Source organism: Chlorocebus sabaeus, chromosome 4 (assembly GCF_047675955.1).
Source record: "Chlorocebus sabaeus isolate Y175 chromosome 4, mChlSab1.0.hap1, whole genome shotgun sequence".
Taxonomy (NCBI): domain Eukaryota; kingdom Metazoa; phylum Chordata; class Mammalia; order Primates; family Cercopithecidae; genus Chlorocebus; species Chlorocebus sabaeus.
Genome location: NC_132907.1, coordinates 84,060,657 through 84,078,784, shown reverse-complemented (window position 1 = coordinate 84,078,784; position 18,128 = coordinate 84,060,657). Strand labels below are relative to the sequence as shown.

The window sequence follows — 18,128 nt, the reverse complement described above, 5'->3', positions numbered from 1 at the left end:
GTGCGATCGTGAGCGCCTATAATCCCAGCTACTCCGAGGCAGAATGGCGTGAACCCGGGAGGTGGAGCTTGCACTGAGCTCCATTGCACTCCATTGAGATCGTGCCATTGCACTCCAGCCTGGGTGACAGAGCGAGACTCCGTCTCAAAAATAAAAAAAAGACTGGAGTTTAAAACTGTTAGGATGCCAATGGTGACCTGATTTTACATATTTCTATTATTTGTTGTGGAGAGTGCAGTTTTAAATAAAATCATCTGTTCCTGTTATTTTCAACTTTGGTTTATTTAAAAACTGTCATACAAAGGAACAACTTTTAATACATTATTTAGGAAGTTTTTTTGTTTTAGATATACACTTGAATCGCAACTTAATCACAACTTTCAGTTCTCCATGCTATTAATGTTTTGTCAAGTGATAGATTCTTGCTTTAATGTCCAATATTTTGGTTTATGCTTGTCTCTTGTTTTTTTAAAAAAGTTATAAGCAAAGGAAATTCAATTTTCCTTTTTCATTGACAGACATATGTAGAGTGTGTCGGTCGGAAGGAACACCTGAGAAACCACTTTATCATCCTTGTGTATGTACTGGCAGTATTAAGTTTATCCATCAAGAATGGTAAGTCATACTTTTAGAAAGTTGTGTAAATCGGAGCTTCAGTTTTGTCATGTATACAGTAACAAGGATCATTTCAATGTACTTTCTCTGTAATTATTTTTAAAATTTTATTGTATTGTCCCGAGCACAGGAAACTAAAAAAGCCCTTTTATTGTAAAATTTCAAAAATTTGGAAAAGAAATTATCCATTAATTCTTAATACCATGGCTGTTGTTTTGGTGTATCCCCTTCCAGGTACACGTGATTACCCATCATTATTTCTACCATGGAGAGCTTATTTTGTTCTCCAAAAGTGTTATGGTTTTCTAGTTTTGCTTGGCATAGTAGTAGCTTACATTTATGAATAACTTTTTGCCAAGAACTATTCTTAGTGTTTTGTACATCTCAACTCACTTAATTCTTATAAGAAAACTGTGATGAGGTAGAGTGTTATTATTATGCAGATGAGGAAACTGAAGCATAGGAAGGTTGGATAACTTGTCCTAGGCCACATAGCCAGCCAGTTAGTGGCAGAACCAGAATGCAGACATAGCTACCAGGTGCCAGTATTATCAGACCAGGATTAAAACTGATGTTGATGCTTGGAGATTCTTTCATACTCATTTTGCTTTGAGGAAATTACAGTTTTGATTAATTGAACCTTTTTTAATGGTAGAAAAATGTGTTGTTTTTATGTCTAGCTGTTGTAGTTTTTTATTTTTAGAAGGCGGTTACAAAAAGTTGAGTATTCTAAATTTGAAAATTTTGAAACTAAAAGCTCTGTGATATGTACATTTTTAATAAAAACAATGTTTTCAACAAAACTGTAGGTTTCTTTGTTGTAAACTCTGTACTTACGAATCTGTTTATAATTACAGCTTAGTTCAGTGGCTGAAACACAGTCGAAAAGAATACTGTGAATTATGCAAGCACAGATTTGCTTTTACACCAAGTAAGTTCTTTAGACCTTTTCACTGCATTTTGTTTGGTTATCACTCGTGGCATAAAGGTGTTTAGATCAGTTGACAGAGGAAGGGGGGGAAAAAGTAAGTACTTTAAAACAACTATTTTCAGCTTGATTGTCTTTGATAGTAATAGGAAGTATTGATATTTTATTTAGGAAAATATTTTTTAAAACTGTATGCTCTCTTTTATCATACATATGTTTGAGATTTAATTTGTGGGGTTTTTTTTTTTTTTTTTGGTCTTTAAACATTTTTTTACTTTTAATTATAGAAAAGTTCGAACACATGCAAAAAATCTAACAAGTCCACGTGTACCCATCACTTAGTTTCAACTCATAGCCCGTCTTGTTTTACACATGCTCTTGTTCCCTGCCTCTTTATCCTTTTATTTTTTCTCCGTTATTTAAAAAATAATTCTACCATTTATAATTTCATCTGTACATATTTCAGTATGTATCTCTAAAAGGTAAGGGTTCTTTTTCAAAAACGTAACTATAATACCGTTATCCACCTAGAAAAATTAATGATGCCTTGATTTCATCAGATACTCACTACTCTTCAAATTTGGACTATATTTTGAGTTAAAGTTGTGTAGGTTAGAATAATAGCCATAAAACTTAAAAAAAAAAATAGAGTTTGGGGGGGTCTCACTATATCGCCTAGGTTGGTCTTGAACTCCTGGCCTCAAGCAGTTCTCCTGCCACAGCCTCCCAAAGTGTTGGGATTACAGGCTTGAGCCACATTGCCTGGCCAAATAAAGTTTTAAATTACCATTTTTTTCATGAGACTAACTTTTAAGGTCAGTATTTCATAAGCCTTTATAAAATATTTTGCAACCTTTAAGGTTTTAACTATAATTCCTGTGCCTATTAATACTTAATACGCTTCATCTTAAATAAGTAGAGGACTGTGCTGGCAGATTGTTAAGTATTGGAAGCATAATTTTTCATTCTGGGATCCCCTACATTGCCTTCCCTTACAAAGGATTTCTGTGTTTTAGTTGTGTGTGTGTGGTTTCCTTTAAAGCATCTTGAGCTTCTCAGTATAAATGCTGTAAATTAGTGTTTTACTTTGTTTTTATTTGATGAGTATAAATGATTAAAGTTATTACACTTTCACTTTTGGAGCTGTATATTCATCTAAAAAAGTCAATTCTGTTATTTTGTGGTCATTAATTTTCTGTAGTACATAAAAGCTGTACAGCTTGTCAAGATTCATAGGAAACTTAAGACTAAATAGTTAAGTATCTTCATGAAATTCAGTTGATAGGAAATACGTGGCCTTTTACTTTGAGGCCAAAAGAAGCTTTTTTTGTACATTTTAATTTTCATTGATAGTTATATTCTCTATTTCTTTTATGTTTTCCAAAAAACCTCTATTATTACTGGTTTTAATGACTTGCTCTTGTATACCAGATATCCTATTGAAGTCTATGATCTGTGGTCATGTGTCATTAAAAGTTGCTATTTGTAGCCAGGCGCTGTGGCTCATGCCTGTAATTCCAGCACTTTGAAAGGCTGAGGCAGGCAGATCACCTGAGATCAGAAGTTTGAGGCTAGCCTGGCCAACGTGGTGGAAACCCTGTCTCTACTAAAAATACGAAAATCAGCCAGGCGTGGTGGCAGGCGCCTGTAATCCCAGCTACTTGGGAGCCTGAGGCAGGAGAATCACTTGAACCCGGGAGGCGGAGTTTGCAGTGAGCCGAGATTATGCCACCACACTCCAGCCTGGGCAACAGAGTGAGACTCTGTCTCAAAAAAAAAAAAAAGTTGCTATTTGTTAATTGTTTATTTCTCAATGTTTATGGGTGTGAACCGTTTTGTGATAGTGCTCTTAAAAATTGTAGATCGTTGCTTTTAAACCCTGATATATCATAAGTTCTTGTTTTGGCCTTACTGGAGAAAGAAGTGTTTGTTTTTCCTTTATGTTCTTTCCGAGCTACCTGTGGTAGAGCTTTTTAATAATAAGCAGTGTTTTTTTTTTATTGGAGCCATTTTAAAAGGGAATCCTAAAATGTGGCAGAACCTTTCTTTTTCTGAATGTGTTGAGCCACATTTCGCAGAGTAGTGGGAAGATCTGAATTTATCATTTGAAATTTTACGTATTATGCTAACATTGGGAAAGTGGCTAACAAATGTCAGTGGGATGTTTGCTCCCACGTGAAATGATCTGCCACAGACTGTTGTGCTTTTTGAGTGCTATTTAATGCTTATATTTGGGGGAGTGTTGATGGCGTGTTTTCAGTTTCATCTTTTGCTCCTGTTTGCTTTATTATATCTCTTATAATTTGGGAAACCAGATGATTATATTGGTTGAATGTTAAAATATGTGTAAATGGGCCTTGTATGAAGTTTATGGCTATTTGCAAGGGATGTGAACATCTGTTGAATTTTTTTTCCTGCTCAGAGGCCTTTGTTGATTTCCACGTTTCACACGTGATTTGCCTCATAAATGACTTCTTGGGTAAATGTGATATCGTAACTATTTGTTTTATTTCTTTTAATAAGAAAAAAATTAAGCACAAGGCAAATATTGAAAGTTTAATTAATGTCTATTTTATATTTATGAATTAAGCTATTTTCAAATCTTCATGAAATTTTAAGTACTTTTTTTCTGCTTATAGTTTATTCTCCAGATATGCCTTCACGGCTTCCAATTCAAGACATATTTGCTGGACTGGTTACAAGTATTGGTACTGCAATACGATATTGGTTTCATTATACACTTGTGGCCTTTGCTTGGTTGGGAGTTGTTCCTCTTACAGCATGTGAGTATTCATGCCTCTTATTGGAATTATTTAAACATTGCATAACTACTTGATATTATAAAGCAATATTGCATCATATTACTATTTGATGTTTAGTTATTTGATGTCAGAATGTCACATATTAGGAAAGCCTTATTTAGAAGATGTTCATCTGAACTAAGAATGAGTTTAACAGGTCAGTTTCTTGAATGAATATGGGAAAGAACACAGCATACAGAATGGCTAACCATGAAAGTTCATGAATGCATTGAAAAAATCAAATCATAACTGGATTTGAAGTATACTAGAGCTTTCAAGGACTGCAAAAGATGGCCGGGCATGGTGGCTCATTCCTGTAATCTCAGCACTTTGGGAGGCCGAGGTAGGCAGATCACGAGGTCAGGAGTTTGAGACTAGCCTGGCCAACATGGAGGCTGAGGCAGGAGAATTGCTTGAACCCAGGAGGCGGAGGTTGCAGTGAACTGAGATCGCACCACTGCACTCCAGCTTGGGCAACAGAGCAAGACTCTGTCTCGGGGGGGGGGGGGGGAAAGGACTGCAAAAAATGAATTCTTTTGGGATTCCGCAACCCTCCTTTAAAAAAATACTCACATGGCCGGGTGTGGTTGCTCACATCTGTAATCCCAGCACTTTGGGAGGCCGAGGTGGGAGGATCGCTTGAGGTCAGGAGTTCAAGTCCAGCGTGACCAACATGGTGAAACCCCGGCTCTACTAAAAATAAAAAAATTAGCCGGGTGTGGTAGTGTGCGCCTATAATCCCAGCTACTCGGGAGGCTAAGACAGGAGAATCACTTGAACCCGGGAGGCGGAGGTTTCAGTGAGCTGAGATCACGCTACTGCACTCCAGCTTGGGCAACAGAGTGAGATGTCACCTCAATAAAATACAAATAAAATTAAAATAAAATTAAAAAATGCTCATACATGTAATGGTCCTAAATAATTGGGAGGCTTATCTTTCAGATATAGGAGGCTCTTTGGGAGGTTGATGTGCTAATCAACCCCCCTAATCAATCCAAAGAATCCTCTTGGATTCTTTGTTGTTCTTATAGACATGGAGAGAAGTATGTAGTATATGGGTGGCAGAGTATATAGATTAGATTCATTAAACAAAATTTTAAATTAGCATAATTAATATCTTCATGTCTCCTTAAAATATGGTAAAATAATGTTGATTACCTATGGAAATGAAATTCTTGGAATATACACCAACTAGCAGAATATAGGCACTGTTGAAGAGTGAGTTAGCTAGAAAATTGTATGAAGGAGTTCTCCCAGGATGAAACTCAGAGGGACAAAGTAGTTATGAGAAATAAATATAGAGAAATGGAGGCTAATCTAGTTCTTTCAGTATCTGTCTAGTAAGTAATTCCACAAGGTAAAAGAGACAGTGGAGATGAGGAAACAATTGGTGTCTTTTAGATTGAAAGAGAAAGCTGACCATGGTAAAGGAAAAGTCTCATGAACCTAGACATATTCTCAAGTTTTCCAGAGCTGGGTAATGTGGCGATGGTGATAGAGGTATAGAGATTGTGTGCTTCCAGATTATCCTACAAAGTAAAGAAAATCAGAGTGGCATCAGACTTAAAATTAGCAATGTTGAATGCTCGAAGACAGTGGAAACTCAAAATTTCATGTTTTTGAACCTAAAATTCCCTTCCTGCAAATTACTCTCAGATAGAAGGACAAACTACAGATGTTTCAATAGATGTGAGAGATTGGAAAATTTACCACCTTAAACCTTTTTGAAAAAACTGAGGATATACTCTACTAAATGAGCAAGGAATCAAAGAGAGAAAGATGTGAGATTCAAAGAAGTGTTTCATATAGCTAAGTCTCGATTGTTAATCTACAATAATTAATAGTTTTTGGGTAACAGCCTGGAACTGAAATTCCAGATGATCTTAATGTGGGAGAAATTGTGACAGGAAGATAGAAATTCAAGCTTTTAAAATTGCTTATCTCATTTGTGGGGAGATTATAGATGTTCTAGATGTAGGTAGAAAAATAGAGCATAACTGTGCATTAAAAATGTAGACTAGACTCACAACTACCCAGAACTAGACTCACAACTACATTGTTTCATTATTAATGACAAAAGTGCCACCACAGATCAGTGGAAAAAAGATGGTTTTTTCGGTAAATGGTATTGCAACAACCAGATGGCCATACAGAAAAAAATGAATCATATCATTACCTCAACGTAACCCAGAAATTAATTTGAGATAAAAGCCTGAATGTGAAAGTTAAAAAGAAACTTCTAAAGTAAAATATAGGAGAATAAGCATAAAAGAAAATATTAGTAAGTTGAACATAATTAAAGTTAAGAACTTATGTTCATCCTTAGACACTTTTAAGAATAAAAGGCAATTTAATTCTGGCACGCAAAAAAAGTAAATAAATAAAAAATAAAAAATTGAAAGGCAAACCAAGCCATGGAATGAGCGAAGATATTTGCAGTACACGTATCCAACAAAGGACTTGTATCTAGAATATATAAATCAATAACAGAAGGTCAAACATATCTCAGTTAAGCAGTGGACAGAAGGTCTGAACAGGTATTTCTGGAAAAACAGCTAAATATACTAAGCTCTCCATATCTGTGGGTTCTGCAATGCTGACTATAGAATTTGAGCATCTGTTTATTATTGAGGAGATTCCTGGAACCCATTCCCCATGGATACCAAGGGATGACAGTAGCCAATAAACACATGAAAAAGTGTTCAGCGTCATTAGAGAAATGCACAAGGAGGGTGACTAAAAATAAAAAGAGTAGACAGTGCCAAATGTTGCTTAGGATGTAGAGCATCTAGAACACGTGTACAGTGATTGAGGAGGAGTGCATATGTTATAACCACTTTGGAAAACTGTTTGGCAGTATCTGCTGATGCTAAATATTGTATACAAATACCTTATGATCTAGCAGTTCCATTCTTGGGAATATAACTAACAGAACAAGAAGTTTCTGTTCACTAAAGGACATATATATAAGAACGACCACAGCATTTTTATTAATAGTACTTAAAAACTGAGATCAGTCAAATGCCTATTAATAGTAGAATGGATACATTGTGGTTTATTTATGCAATGGAATACTACATAGCAGTGAAAAAGCTGACTATTGTGACATGAAATAACATGGATGAATTTTACTTCTTTGACAGAAAACAAGCCAGGCACAAAATTGTGTGATTGCATGTGTGTGAAATTTTAAAACAGGTTAAATTTATCTATAGTGATAGAGATCTGAATAATGGTTACCTTTTGCAGGGGCTTTTGCCTCGGAAGAAGCTTGAGGGAGCCTTCTGGGGAACTGGAAGTGTTGAACATCTTGATTTGGGTGGTGATTACCCAAGACATATATATTTTAAGAATTCACCCATCTGTACGCTTAAGATTTATGTAAAATGTACTTTAATAAAGACATAACAAAACTCAAGGGCAACAGCTAGAAGACTAGAAATAGGATGAGTAGGAAACAGCAAATAAAATTTGGAAATTTCAAACAAAGGCAGGAAAGGAAGGGAAGGCGGAGGAAGGAAGTAGGGAAATGAAATTAAATACGTCCGTAATCATCAGGGATTAGATTTCTCTGTTACGAGAGAGCTTCATAGATGTGTAGGTATAAAACTTGCACTACTACAAGAGATAAATACAAAGCAGCACAGGTTAATGCTAAAGAGATACAAAAATAGTTTTGTTAGCAAATGGCTAACAAAAAGCCAGAGCAATATTAATCAGCCAGATATCATTCAAATGCACTAAATGGGACAAAGCATTATATTTCCTATCAATAAAAGGCATAATCCACTAAGAAAATAGAATTAAAGAACTTTTATACACCAGAAAACTGGGCCTTGAAATACATAAAACAGTCACAGTCATAGTGGAAGACTTACATTCCTCTCTGAAATCAGTAGATGAAATAGGCAAAAGTAAGGACTTATAAGATTTAAGTTATTAATCACAAGCTTGATTTCTGTTCTGACTTGTTTATATACAGATACGCACAATTTAAATTACATCACACGATACATATTCTGTAACTTTTCTCTTTAGCTTAGCATCGTATTCTGGCAGTCTTTCCATGTAAGTGAGTGTTCTGCTGCCTTTTTTTTTTTTTTTTTTTTTTAACAGTGCACAGCACTCTGTAGTAAGAAGGCCTATTGCATATGAATTCATTTACCTATCTAAACATTTGGTTTGTCAGTTTTACATTGTTACAAGCATACTTGCGTGAGTATTTTATAAACACATGTAAGTAATTTTTATTACCGAAATTCTTTTCCTACCTTTCCATTTTGACTTGGTTTTGAAAACAGCCATTGAAGCCACTGAAAATCTGAACTGAAGTCTCTGATACAAGGCTGTATAGGGAATGCTTAAGCTAATACACAAGTACTGGTTTGAAAGAAAGCCTCAGGTTTTTATTCTTGTGCCCCATTTTCAAATCTGTGGTCTGTTATCTCATTCTGTCTAGAATTCTGCCTTCCTAACTAAAAGACTTTCTACCTTGATAGCAGTACATTCACCCAAACTTTGTCTTTCTCTGAATGGCCAGAATTTAGAGTAATATATTCTGTATTTTAGAGAACCTCTGAATCTGTGCTTTTCAAATATTGATTGTCAGGTTGCCATTTATGGCATTGCAGTACATACTGTACTGAAAAATTCTCTTAATTTCAAAGACTTATACTTCCAAAACTGAAACATTTTATTGTCGTGAGCAGACTTAATGAATTTTGGAATTCTAGAATTTAAGAAATTCTTTATATTATAATTTTGGAGATCTTTACTTTAGATTTTGCTTTTCAAATATCTAAGCTCATTCAATTAAAAAAAAAAAAAGTAAACCTAGAGAGAATCTAAGCACTAAACATGATTGTGTAACATTTACTCTTCATTGTCACTCTATTTGTGCTTGATCATGTTTTTAAAAATTTAATATTTTGAGACTTAGGTTTGTAAAGACTAAATGTTTATTTCAGTGGCATTTGTGGTGTTCCACGTTACTTCTGCTTTCTTGAGCAGCTATATGAGTTCATGATGCGAGTTGTGACTGTATGCCATCATGCTCTTTTTCGGTAGGCCGCATCTACAAGTGCTTGTTTACTGGCTCTGTGAGCTCACTACTGACACTGCCATTAGATATGCTGTCGACGTGAGTATTGAACCTGTGTGATGAATGTTGCATGATGTAGATGATGCTTGCTTTTTTCCTTGCATATTTGTTTTTATTATAATTTGTAAATTCTTCTGTTTTGAGAAAAAATAATTTTTGTCTATTACACTAACAGTTTCAGCTGCAGTAGATGTAGCTGATAAATGTAAATGACATTTCTTTTAAAACATACCTGTTTCATGGGACTGTTTTGTAATGATGGGATGACTTTTCTTTCTTTCTTTTTTTTTTTTGAGATGGAGTCTTGTTCTGTTGTCCAGGCTGGAGTGCAGTGTTGCTATCTCGGCTCACTGCAACCTCTGCCTCCTGGGTTCAAGTGATTCTTCTGCCTCAGCCTCCCTGGTAGCTAGGATTACAGGCACCCGCCACCATGCCTGGCTAATTTTTGTATTTTTAGTAGAGACAGGGTTTCACCATGTTGGCCACACTGGTCTCAAACTCCTGACCTCAGGTGATCCACCCACTTCGGGCTCCCAAAATACGTGGATTACAGGCATGAGCCACCGCGCACAGCTGGGATGACTTTCTAAATAGGCTGTCATGCAGTTTGAAATATATGCTACTGTCTTATGTTCATAAGAGTTTTTTGTTTTTTTTTCTTTAAATGGAGCCTCACTCTGTTACCTATGGTAGGGTGCAGTGGTGTGATCTCTGCTCACTGCAACTTCTGCCTCCTGGGTTCAAATGATTCTCCTGCTTCAGCCTCCTGAGTAGCTGGGATTACAGGCGTGTGGTCCCAAGCCAGGCTAATTTTTTTTTTTTTTTTTTTTTTTTTTTAGTAAAGATGGAGTTTCACCATGATAGCCAGGCTCGTCTCAAACTCCTAACCTCAAGTAATCTGCCCACCTCAGTGTCTCAAAGTGCTGAGATTACAGGCATGAGTCACTGTGCTTGACCAAGAGTTCATTTTAATACGTTTTTAACATGCACATTTGAACTCAGATTTATTTTTTAAATGTTTTCCATGATTATTAGAATATAAATGCTAAAAACTTGCCTGTAGTTACTTTACTATATCTTGACATTAAGCATTGTTGCTTGCCTTATATTGGCAGGCTTCTTTTTTCCTCTGACCTGATTGGTTTGAGGGTCACCTGAATTGCTTTCAATAGACTATTCATTGACTACAGAGGACCACTGGAAGCCTAGTGGGGCTTGTCAAACTAAATTACAAACATGGCTTGGTTTTATAGTCCTAAGCTGCCTTTTACAGTTTGAAAAATTGAGCCAGTTTTTCTGATAACAGTTGTGGCCAAACTACTTTTTTTTTGAGTAATATTTTGTACTCTATAGAATTTTTTTTTTTTCTGTGAAACTTTACTTTAAATTTCCTTGATGGCTTATCAGTTTCTATATATTCTGTAGCTCAGTAATTGAGGTCATCTCTAGGTGCACTGTATCAGTTATCTATTGCTACAAAACAAACTGTCCCAAACCTTAGTGGTTTAAAACAACTACCATTTTATTTGCTTATAATTCTGGGGTCAGCAGTTTGGGCTGGGCTCAGCTGAACTTTTCAACTATTGGGCTTGCTTAGGTCACTCAGCTGTTTTACTGAGACTTAATGATCTAAGATGGTTTATCTGAGATGCCTTGGTTCTCCTCCTTATGGCCTCTTCTGGAATGCTAGTGGAGCTTCTTTACATGGTAGTCTCAGGGCAGCATTCTAAAAGGGCAAGAGAGGAAGCTTGCAAGCCCTCCTCTGGGCTCTGGAACTTAGGCAGCATCACCTCTCTCCAGGATTCACAAAACCAGCCCAGATTAAAGGAATAAGCGAAAAGGACTAGAGTTTGTCACCAAATGTTTAAAATCTGTAACAGACAGTTAGGATTATTGCTGATAGCAAGGAAGATATAAAGGGGATATTTTGGTCCAAACCTTTCAGAATGTAATAGCCTGGAGAGTTCCTTAGTAAGGTGGTAGTTAGGATTCCTCTTTTGATTCAGGACATACTGCAGACTATATTTTCTAGGGGCCATGCCAGTTTAGTTTAAGTTTGGAGCTGCTGGGTCAAGGTCTACGAGATTGACCCTTCTCAGGTTTTCTATGGAGGAAAAAAGTGATTCCATTAAAATAATGGATTTTCCAGTGGCTAAGAGTTCAGAGGTGTTTGAGTTATCTGTGAATAATTCTGAAATCATAAACATGGACTAGGGAAGGAAAGATAAACCTCTTAAGAGAGGAAAAGGAGAAAATGGTCCTTGGTATCACAACATTTGATGCATTTTCTTGTATGATTACTAAAGGAACCATACTTCACCTTTCTGGATTTGTTGAGAAACGAATACACTTTTGGTATATTTGCAGTTAGCATCAAAACTTGATTTGCTTTCTGAATGAAAAACTTTTTTTTTTGAGATAGAGTCTCACTCTGTACCCATGCTGGAGTGCAGTGGCTCAATCTCGGCTCACTGCAACCCCCACCTCCTGGGTTCAAGCTATTCTCCTGCTTCAGCCTCCCAAGTAGCTGGAATTATAGGCGCACACCATCATGCCTGGCTAATTTTTGTATTTTTAGTACAGATGGTGTTTCACCGTGTTGGCCAGGCTGGTCTCAAACTCCTGACCTCAAGTGATCCGCCTGCCTTGGCCTCCCAAAGTGCTGGGATTACAGGCATGAGCTACCACGCCTGGCCAAGTGACAAACTTCTATAAAATTTGTAATAGACCTCTTTGTCTTACATATGGCATCCTGAACATCTCTTAACCTTCATTTCTTTATGTTGTCATTAGACTTGTCTGGAGGAGCTTCTCCTCTTTTCTGATTTGATGATTCTGTTAATTTGTGTGAGTTCAGGTGTCAGCTAATCACATTTTTAAACGTGTGTAAAATAAGGATACAGAAATTCTTAGAGTTGGACAGAGTTTTTAACCTTTGGTAAATTACATAAGTTTAATGCATGGCCTTTGTCAAGTATTAGACTGCTTTTGTCTTTTTTGCTCTCTGCCTTTCTGTTTCTAGGCCATTTTCAAAAGATAGGCTATGGATAGGTAATTTCCATATAGTTTTGATGGTGTTTGATGCCTAAATAAGATATATAATACAAGTATATAAATATGTATAGGTTCTCTTATAAATAGAATTTCACCATAATCACAAATAGTTCTGTTGGAGAAACTTGAGATTTTCATCCAAAAAATTATTATTTATTTTTCTGGCTGTTTTTTTCCTGAGACTTAGTGTAAAATAAAACATTTTACCTTTATTTTCCTAATTTTAAGTGTTCTTTGGAGTAATTATATGTACTTTTTTTTTTTTTTAATAGGGAAAATTTGTTGGCAGATTGTTTGCAGGGTTGTTTTGTGGTGACATGCACACTGTGTGCATTCATCAGCCTGGTGTGGTTGAGAGAGCAGATAGTCCATGGGGGAGCACCAATTTGGTTGGAGCACGCTGCCCCACCCTTCAATGCTGCGGGACATCACCAAAATGAGGTAACTCCCCTTCTCCAAAATTGATTTTACTTAGGTAGGTCATGAGAATTATTGTCTGTCTCTAAGACTCAAACCCTTGACTTCCATGTCCCTCATAAATGTTCTTTTGTTATTACAAAGGAGGGCAGTGGAAAGGTTTGGGCGAAGATGAAGAGAGATGTGAAAAATCAAGAAAGTGTTGTTATAACTTTGCCTCTTAATTTTCTAGCTAGAGTAGGGACAGCATTGGGGGCATACTAAAGTCCGTGTGCACAGTCTTACCCACTGAGCAGAAATTTGAAAACATTTCCTCAAGTGTTTGATAACAGAATTAAGTTGCGTATATGTATATATGTATGTGCATTTTTAAAAAAATGTATTTTCATCCCTGATGCTGTCAATAAAGACAAAGGCTGTCCCATAAGGAGGACTACAGAATGATGTTTTTAGGAGAGTCAGGTTTGTTAACCATTTTCTATAATGGTTTGTGAACTGTTAATCCGCTAAATTATACTGAACGAATATGTGCACTATGAAGTGAGGTTATGTTCCTATATACTAAAATTGATCCCACATCGGATACATTTAAAAAAGATGTCTTTGAAAGGTTTTCTTTTTAAAAAGAGTTTGGTAGAGTTTATATTTGTTTTCTAGTTTTTTGTTTGTTTTGTTTTTTTGAGATTGGGTCTTGCTCTGTCACTCAGGCTGGCGTGCAGTGGCATGATCCCACCTAACCGCAACCTTACAGCCTCCGGGCTCAAGAGATCCTCCTACCTCAGCCTCCTGAGTAGCTGGGACTACAGGCGCAAACCACCATGCCTGGCTAACTTCTTAATTTTATGTAGAGACAGGGTCTTGCTGTGCTGGCCAGGCTGGTCTTGAACTCTTGGGCTCAAGCAATCTGCCTGCCTTCGCCTCCCAAAGTGCTAGGATTACAGGCATGAGCCACTACACCTGGCCCAGTTTGTTTGTTTTAGCAAGAATAATGTGATTTGGAGACAGAGCAAAACAGACAAGTGGATCTAAATTTCTGGGCTTTTCTGTGATTTTAGGCTCCAGCAGGAGGAAATGGTGCAGAAAATGTTGCTGCTGATCAGCCTGCTAACCCACCAGCTGAGAATGCAGTGGTGGGGGAAAACCCTGATGCCCAGGATGACCAGGCAGAAGAGGAGGAGGAGGACAATGAGGAGGAAGATGACGCTGGTGTGGAAGATGCGGCAGATGCTAATAACGGAGCCCAGGGTAATGGCTGCTTGTGTGTCCTCAGTCTTCAGCACTGCAAATCTGTTCTCAACTTGCATTGAGGAAAAGGGCTGGCATTTTCAAATTTTAATGTTGTGAAGTTCTATTTCTAACTTATTTTTACTTTATTTTGGCAAACTGGCATTTATGGATGTACATAAATATGTTTTTTTCTATGAAACAGCATGTTTTATGTTTTAAAATCCTTTTTACACAGAGATTTTTTTTATAGGATAGATAGGAAGAAATTATTTTTTAAGTTGGATTAGGTACTACTTTTTTTTAAAATAAAGGACTTTGGTACAGATTTACTACATTCATTTGCTTCTCTCTTTCCATGTCCCTTGAGTCAGTGCAATTTTTAAAATTGAAAAAGAATCTTGAAGTGTATACTGCAGACAAGGTGCCATCCAAATAAATCAATATCTCATTTTCTAGCAGTGTAAACTCTAGCATATAAAATAAGATCCAAGACAGGAGGTGGGTAGATCACTTGAGGTCGTCAGGAGTTTGAGACCAGCTTGGCCAACATGGTGAAACCCCATCTCTACTAAAAATACAAAAATTAGCTTGGTGTGGTGGCGCACGCCTGTAATCCCAGCTACTTGGGAGGCTGAGATAGGAGAATCACTTGAACCCAGGAGGCAGAGGTTGCAGGGAGCTGAGATCATGTCACTGCACTCCAGCCTGGGTGACAGAGCAAGATTCCGTCTCAAAAAAAAAAAAAAAAAGATCCAAGACAGAGTCTGCCAGTCAGCTGTTGGTCACTCACTTCCCCTCCTCCCTCCCACCACAGTTTTTCTGTCAAGCTTTGCACTGTCTCTAGGTCTACTTGGCATGCCTGATACTTGATTGTCTCTTTGTGTCAGGCACTCTGTTAGACACTGAGCATGTAACTGTGACCAAAACATTAGACTGCTGCATTCCTGGAGTTTCTGGTTTAGTGAAAAAGTAGGAAAGACATGTCGTGTGATAAGTGTTGTGCAGGTTGCTCTGAGGATGCCGTTGGGGAGAGACCTTTTTAATTAATTTACTTTTTTTTGAGACAAGGTTTTGCCCTGTCACCCGGGCTGGAGTACAGTGGCAGGAACACAGCTCACTGCAGCCTTGACCTTTTGGGCTCAAGTGATCCTCCTACCTGAACTCCCCAAGTAGCTGGGACCACAGGTGTGTGCCACCATGCCCAGCTGATTTTGTTTTTGTTTTTGTTTTCCTTGGTAAAGATGGGTTCTCCCTGTTGTCCTGGCTGGTCTTGAACTCCTGGGCGCAAGTGATCCTCCTGCCTCAGCCTCCCAAAGTGCTAAGATTACAGGCATGAGCCATTTTGCCCAGCCGAGACCTGTCTTAAATAAGGTTTCCCAGGTAGCTCAGAGTACCTGGTATTTGAGCTGAGACCTCTGAAGGATGATGAAAAGTGGCTTGTGTAATGGTAACAGGGAACCTTTGCAGGGAGAGGTCAGAGGCTCTGAGAATACAGCTTGCTGCTACCTTTGGGTCTGGCTATTATTTCTCTCTCTCGATCTAATACAGTAGCTCCTAACTATTCTTTCTCCTTCCATTCTTGCTCCACATAATTCATATTACTCTGCTGCCTTTAAATCTTTTAGTAGTTTTCCCATTACTAAATAATAAAATCCAGACTCCACATTCCTCTTGTATGATCTGATTTCTGTCTTCTACTACCCATATCATTACTCAGAATGTCCTAGTCCCCTGGTTTCCTTTTCTCAAATCTGCCAGATTCTTTCCTGGCTTAGAGCTATCGAATTCCTCTCTTTCACATAACCCTGTTTGTTCCCTTTCTGGCATTTATCTCAATCTAGGATTACATTATTTTATATGTAGTATTTATTTATATGTATGTTTTTATTCTTATTTGTTCCCTGACAAGCAAATACTTGGTATGGAAATGTGACTTAGCTTCTCAACAACAGCTTACAAAGTACTAAGTTTTACTATTTTTAGTGCATTTTATTATTTTTTTATTATTTATTATTTTTAGTTCAAATTCCATCAGTAATCTTTAAATTGCAATTATATTTTCAGATGACATGAATTGGAATGCTTTAGAATGGGACCGAGCTGCTGAAGAGCTTACATGGGAAAGAGTAAGACCTTTTTCTGTCAAGCATCCTGGTGTTTTAATCCTAAAATATATTTTAAACTTTGTTATATTTAGATGTTATGGTTACAGTTGATGAAAAGTTACTGGAATTTTCATTCCTAGTGAAAGTTAAGTGATATACTGTTTGTGGTGAAAATATTGTGATGTTGGTGGCTTTTTTTTCTCTCTTACGAAACCTTGTTCCATTTAGGAAATGCTTTACCTGAAATTGTGGACTTTTGAAAAACAAAATAACAATTTAAATTTAAATAGTATTTTCATGCTTCAGTTGACAAAATAATACAGTTGTATTATGAAGTACTCTTAATTAGCTCTATATCTTCAGTAACGAATCCAAGATGGAATTTTTTTAGACTTTATAAATCATGTAATTTTGAGTAAAAGGAGACTCAAAATATAAAACTGTCATTCAGAAACAGAAATTTTTTTATTTTCTGAAAATGATAGGAAGTAATGGAAAGTTGTGGATGGAGGACTATGTTTAAAGATATTGAAAAGAAAAATGAGGCTTTTCATAAATTAGGATAGAAAGTTCTGTTGAATCTTAATGCTTATCGTTTTTGTTTATTTTTAGATGCTAGGACTTGATGGATCACTAGTTTTTCTGGTAAGTGAAACTAATTAATTTATTTTTGTATTTATTTTTATAATGGAGTCTCTCTCTGTCACTCAGGCTGGAGTGCAGTGGCAAGATCTCGGCTCACTGTATCCTCTGCTTCCTGGGTTCACACCATTCTCCTGCTTTAGCCTCTCGAGTAGCTGGGACTATAGGAGCCGGCCACCACGCCCAGCTAATTTTTTGTATTTTCAGTAGAGATGAAGTTTCACCGTATTAGTCAGGATGGTCTCAATCTCCTGACCTCGTGATCCACCCACCTCGGTTTCCCAGAGTGCTGGGATTACAGACGTGAGCCACTGCACCCCGCCAAAGCGAATTCTTTTTAATGACAGAATTGGAGTTGTCTTAGTGATTCAGAAACTTCACATTTATAGTATGTAGTAAAGGTCAAGATGCCTTTTGGCTTTTGATTACTTTATATGTTGAAGATTGTATGTTTAGTGTGCTGAAAATATTAAAAAAGCATAAAGGTAATAACTATTTTTAAAAAATTATTAAATATTTGATTTTTAGTAAAGAAAATAAACTTCAAAGTTAATGGTAGTTAAAAAGAACTTGGTCTTCTTTTAAAGTTCCATCTTGCAGTGTTTATTGCCTGTACTGGTGGAAGCAAAGTGGTTTTGCATATTTACACAGTTAGACACCCCAGGCTGATGTTAGGTTTTCCTGTTTGCTGAACCCCACCTATCTTTACCTAGGAACTCTGCCTTATTAGTAAAGGTTGCAACTCTAAGGTGAGAGCAATTCTTTAAAGAAGTTGTTCTTTAAAGAAGAAATGATGCTGTTTTCAGGTCCTGTAATATGAAGTTATTTGCCATTTGAGATTTTTAAATAGCTTAAGATGACTTTGGCTGCAGGTAACAGAACCCTGCTGGTTGGAATATTAGTAAAACAGGAAGTCCGGAGGAAGAATGAGCTTGAGGTTGCTTGATCCGTAAGCCCAACAATGTCCTCAGAGACCCAGATATCTCCATCTATCTCCTTTGCTGTCCTCAGTGTTGGCCTTCTCCTCAGGCTGGCTCCAGATGTTAACCAGAAGAGGATGTTGAATTTAGCAGTGTGTAGATTTTTAGGAACATATCTGGTATAATTCCACAGTTTAGTGGGAATGTGGTATTAGTGAGCTTCTAGTCATGGTTTGATCACAGTCAGTATAGAAAGCATTATTTGGCCACATACTGATTTATATTTATTACCCTGCCAGTTCCTCATAAATGACGGAC

At 37.0% G+C, this 18,128-nt stretch overlaps 1 protein-coding gene across 1 annotated transcript in view; it reads left to right on the top strand.

The window, feature by feature from the left end:
* MARCHF6 (membrane associated ring-CH-type finger 6) overlaps window positions 1-18,128 on the top strand; it is an 82,859-nt gene that overhangs the window by 22,410 nt on the left and 42,321 nt on the right. The window contains exons 2-9 of the mRNA XM_007961212.3: window positions 519-615; window positions 1,473-1,546; window positions 4,183-4,326; window positions 9,412-9,484; window positions 12,772-12,940; window positions 13,972-14,161; window positions 16,208-16,269; window positions 16,861-16,893. Coding sequence (XP_007959403.1) covers window positions 519-615; window positions 1,473-1,546; window positions 4,183-4,326; window positions 9,412-9,484; window positions 12,772-12,940; window positions 13,972-14,161; window positions 16,208-16,269; window positions 16,861-16,893 — 842 coding nt within the window. The remainder of the gene's footprint in view (window positions 1-518; window positions 616-1,472; window positions 1,547-4,182; window positions 4,327-9,411; window positions 9,485-12,771; window positions 12,941-13,971; window positions 14,162-16,207; window positions 16,270-16,860; window positions 16,894-18,128) is intronic.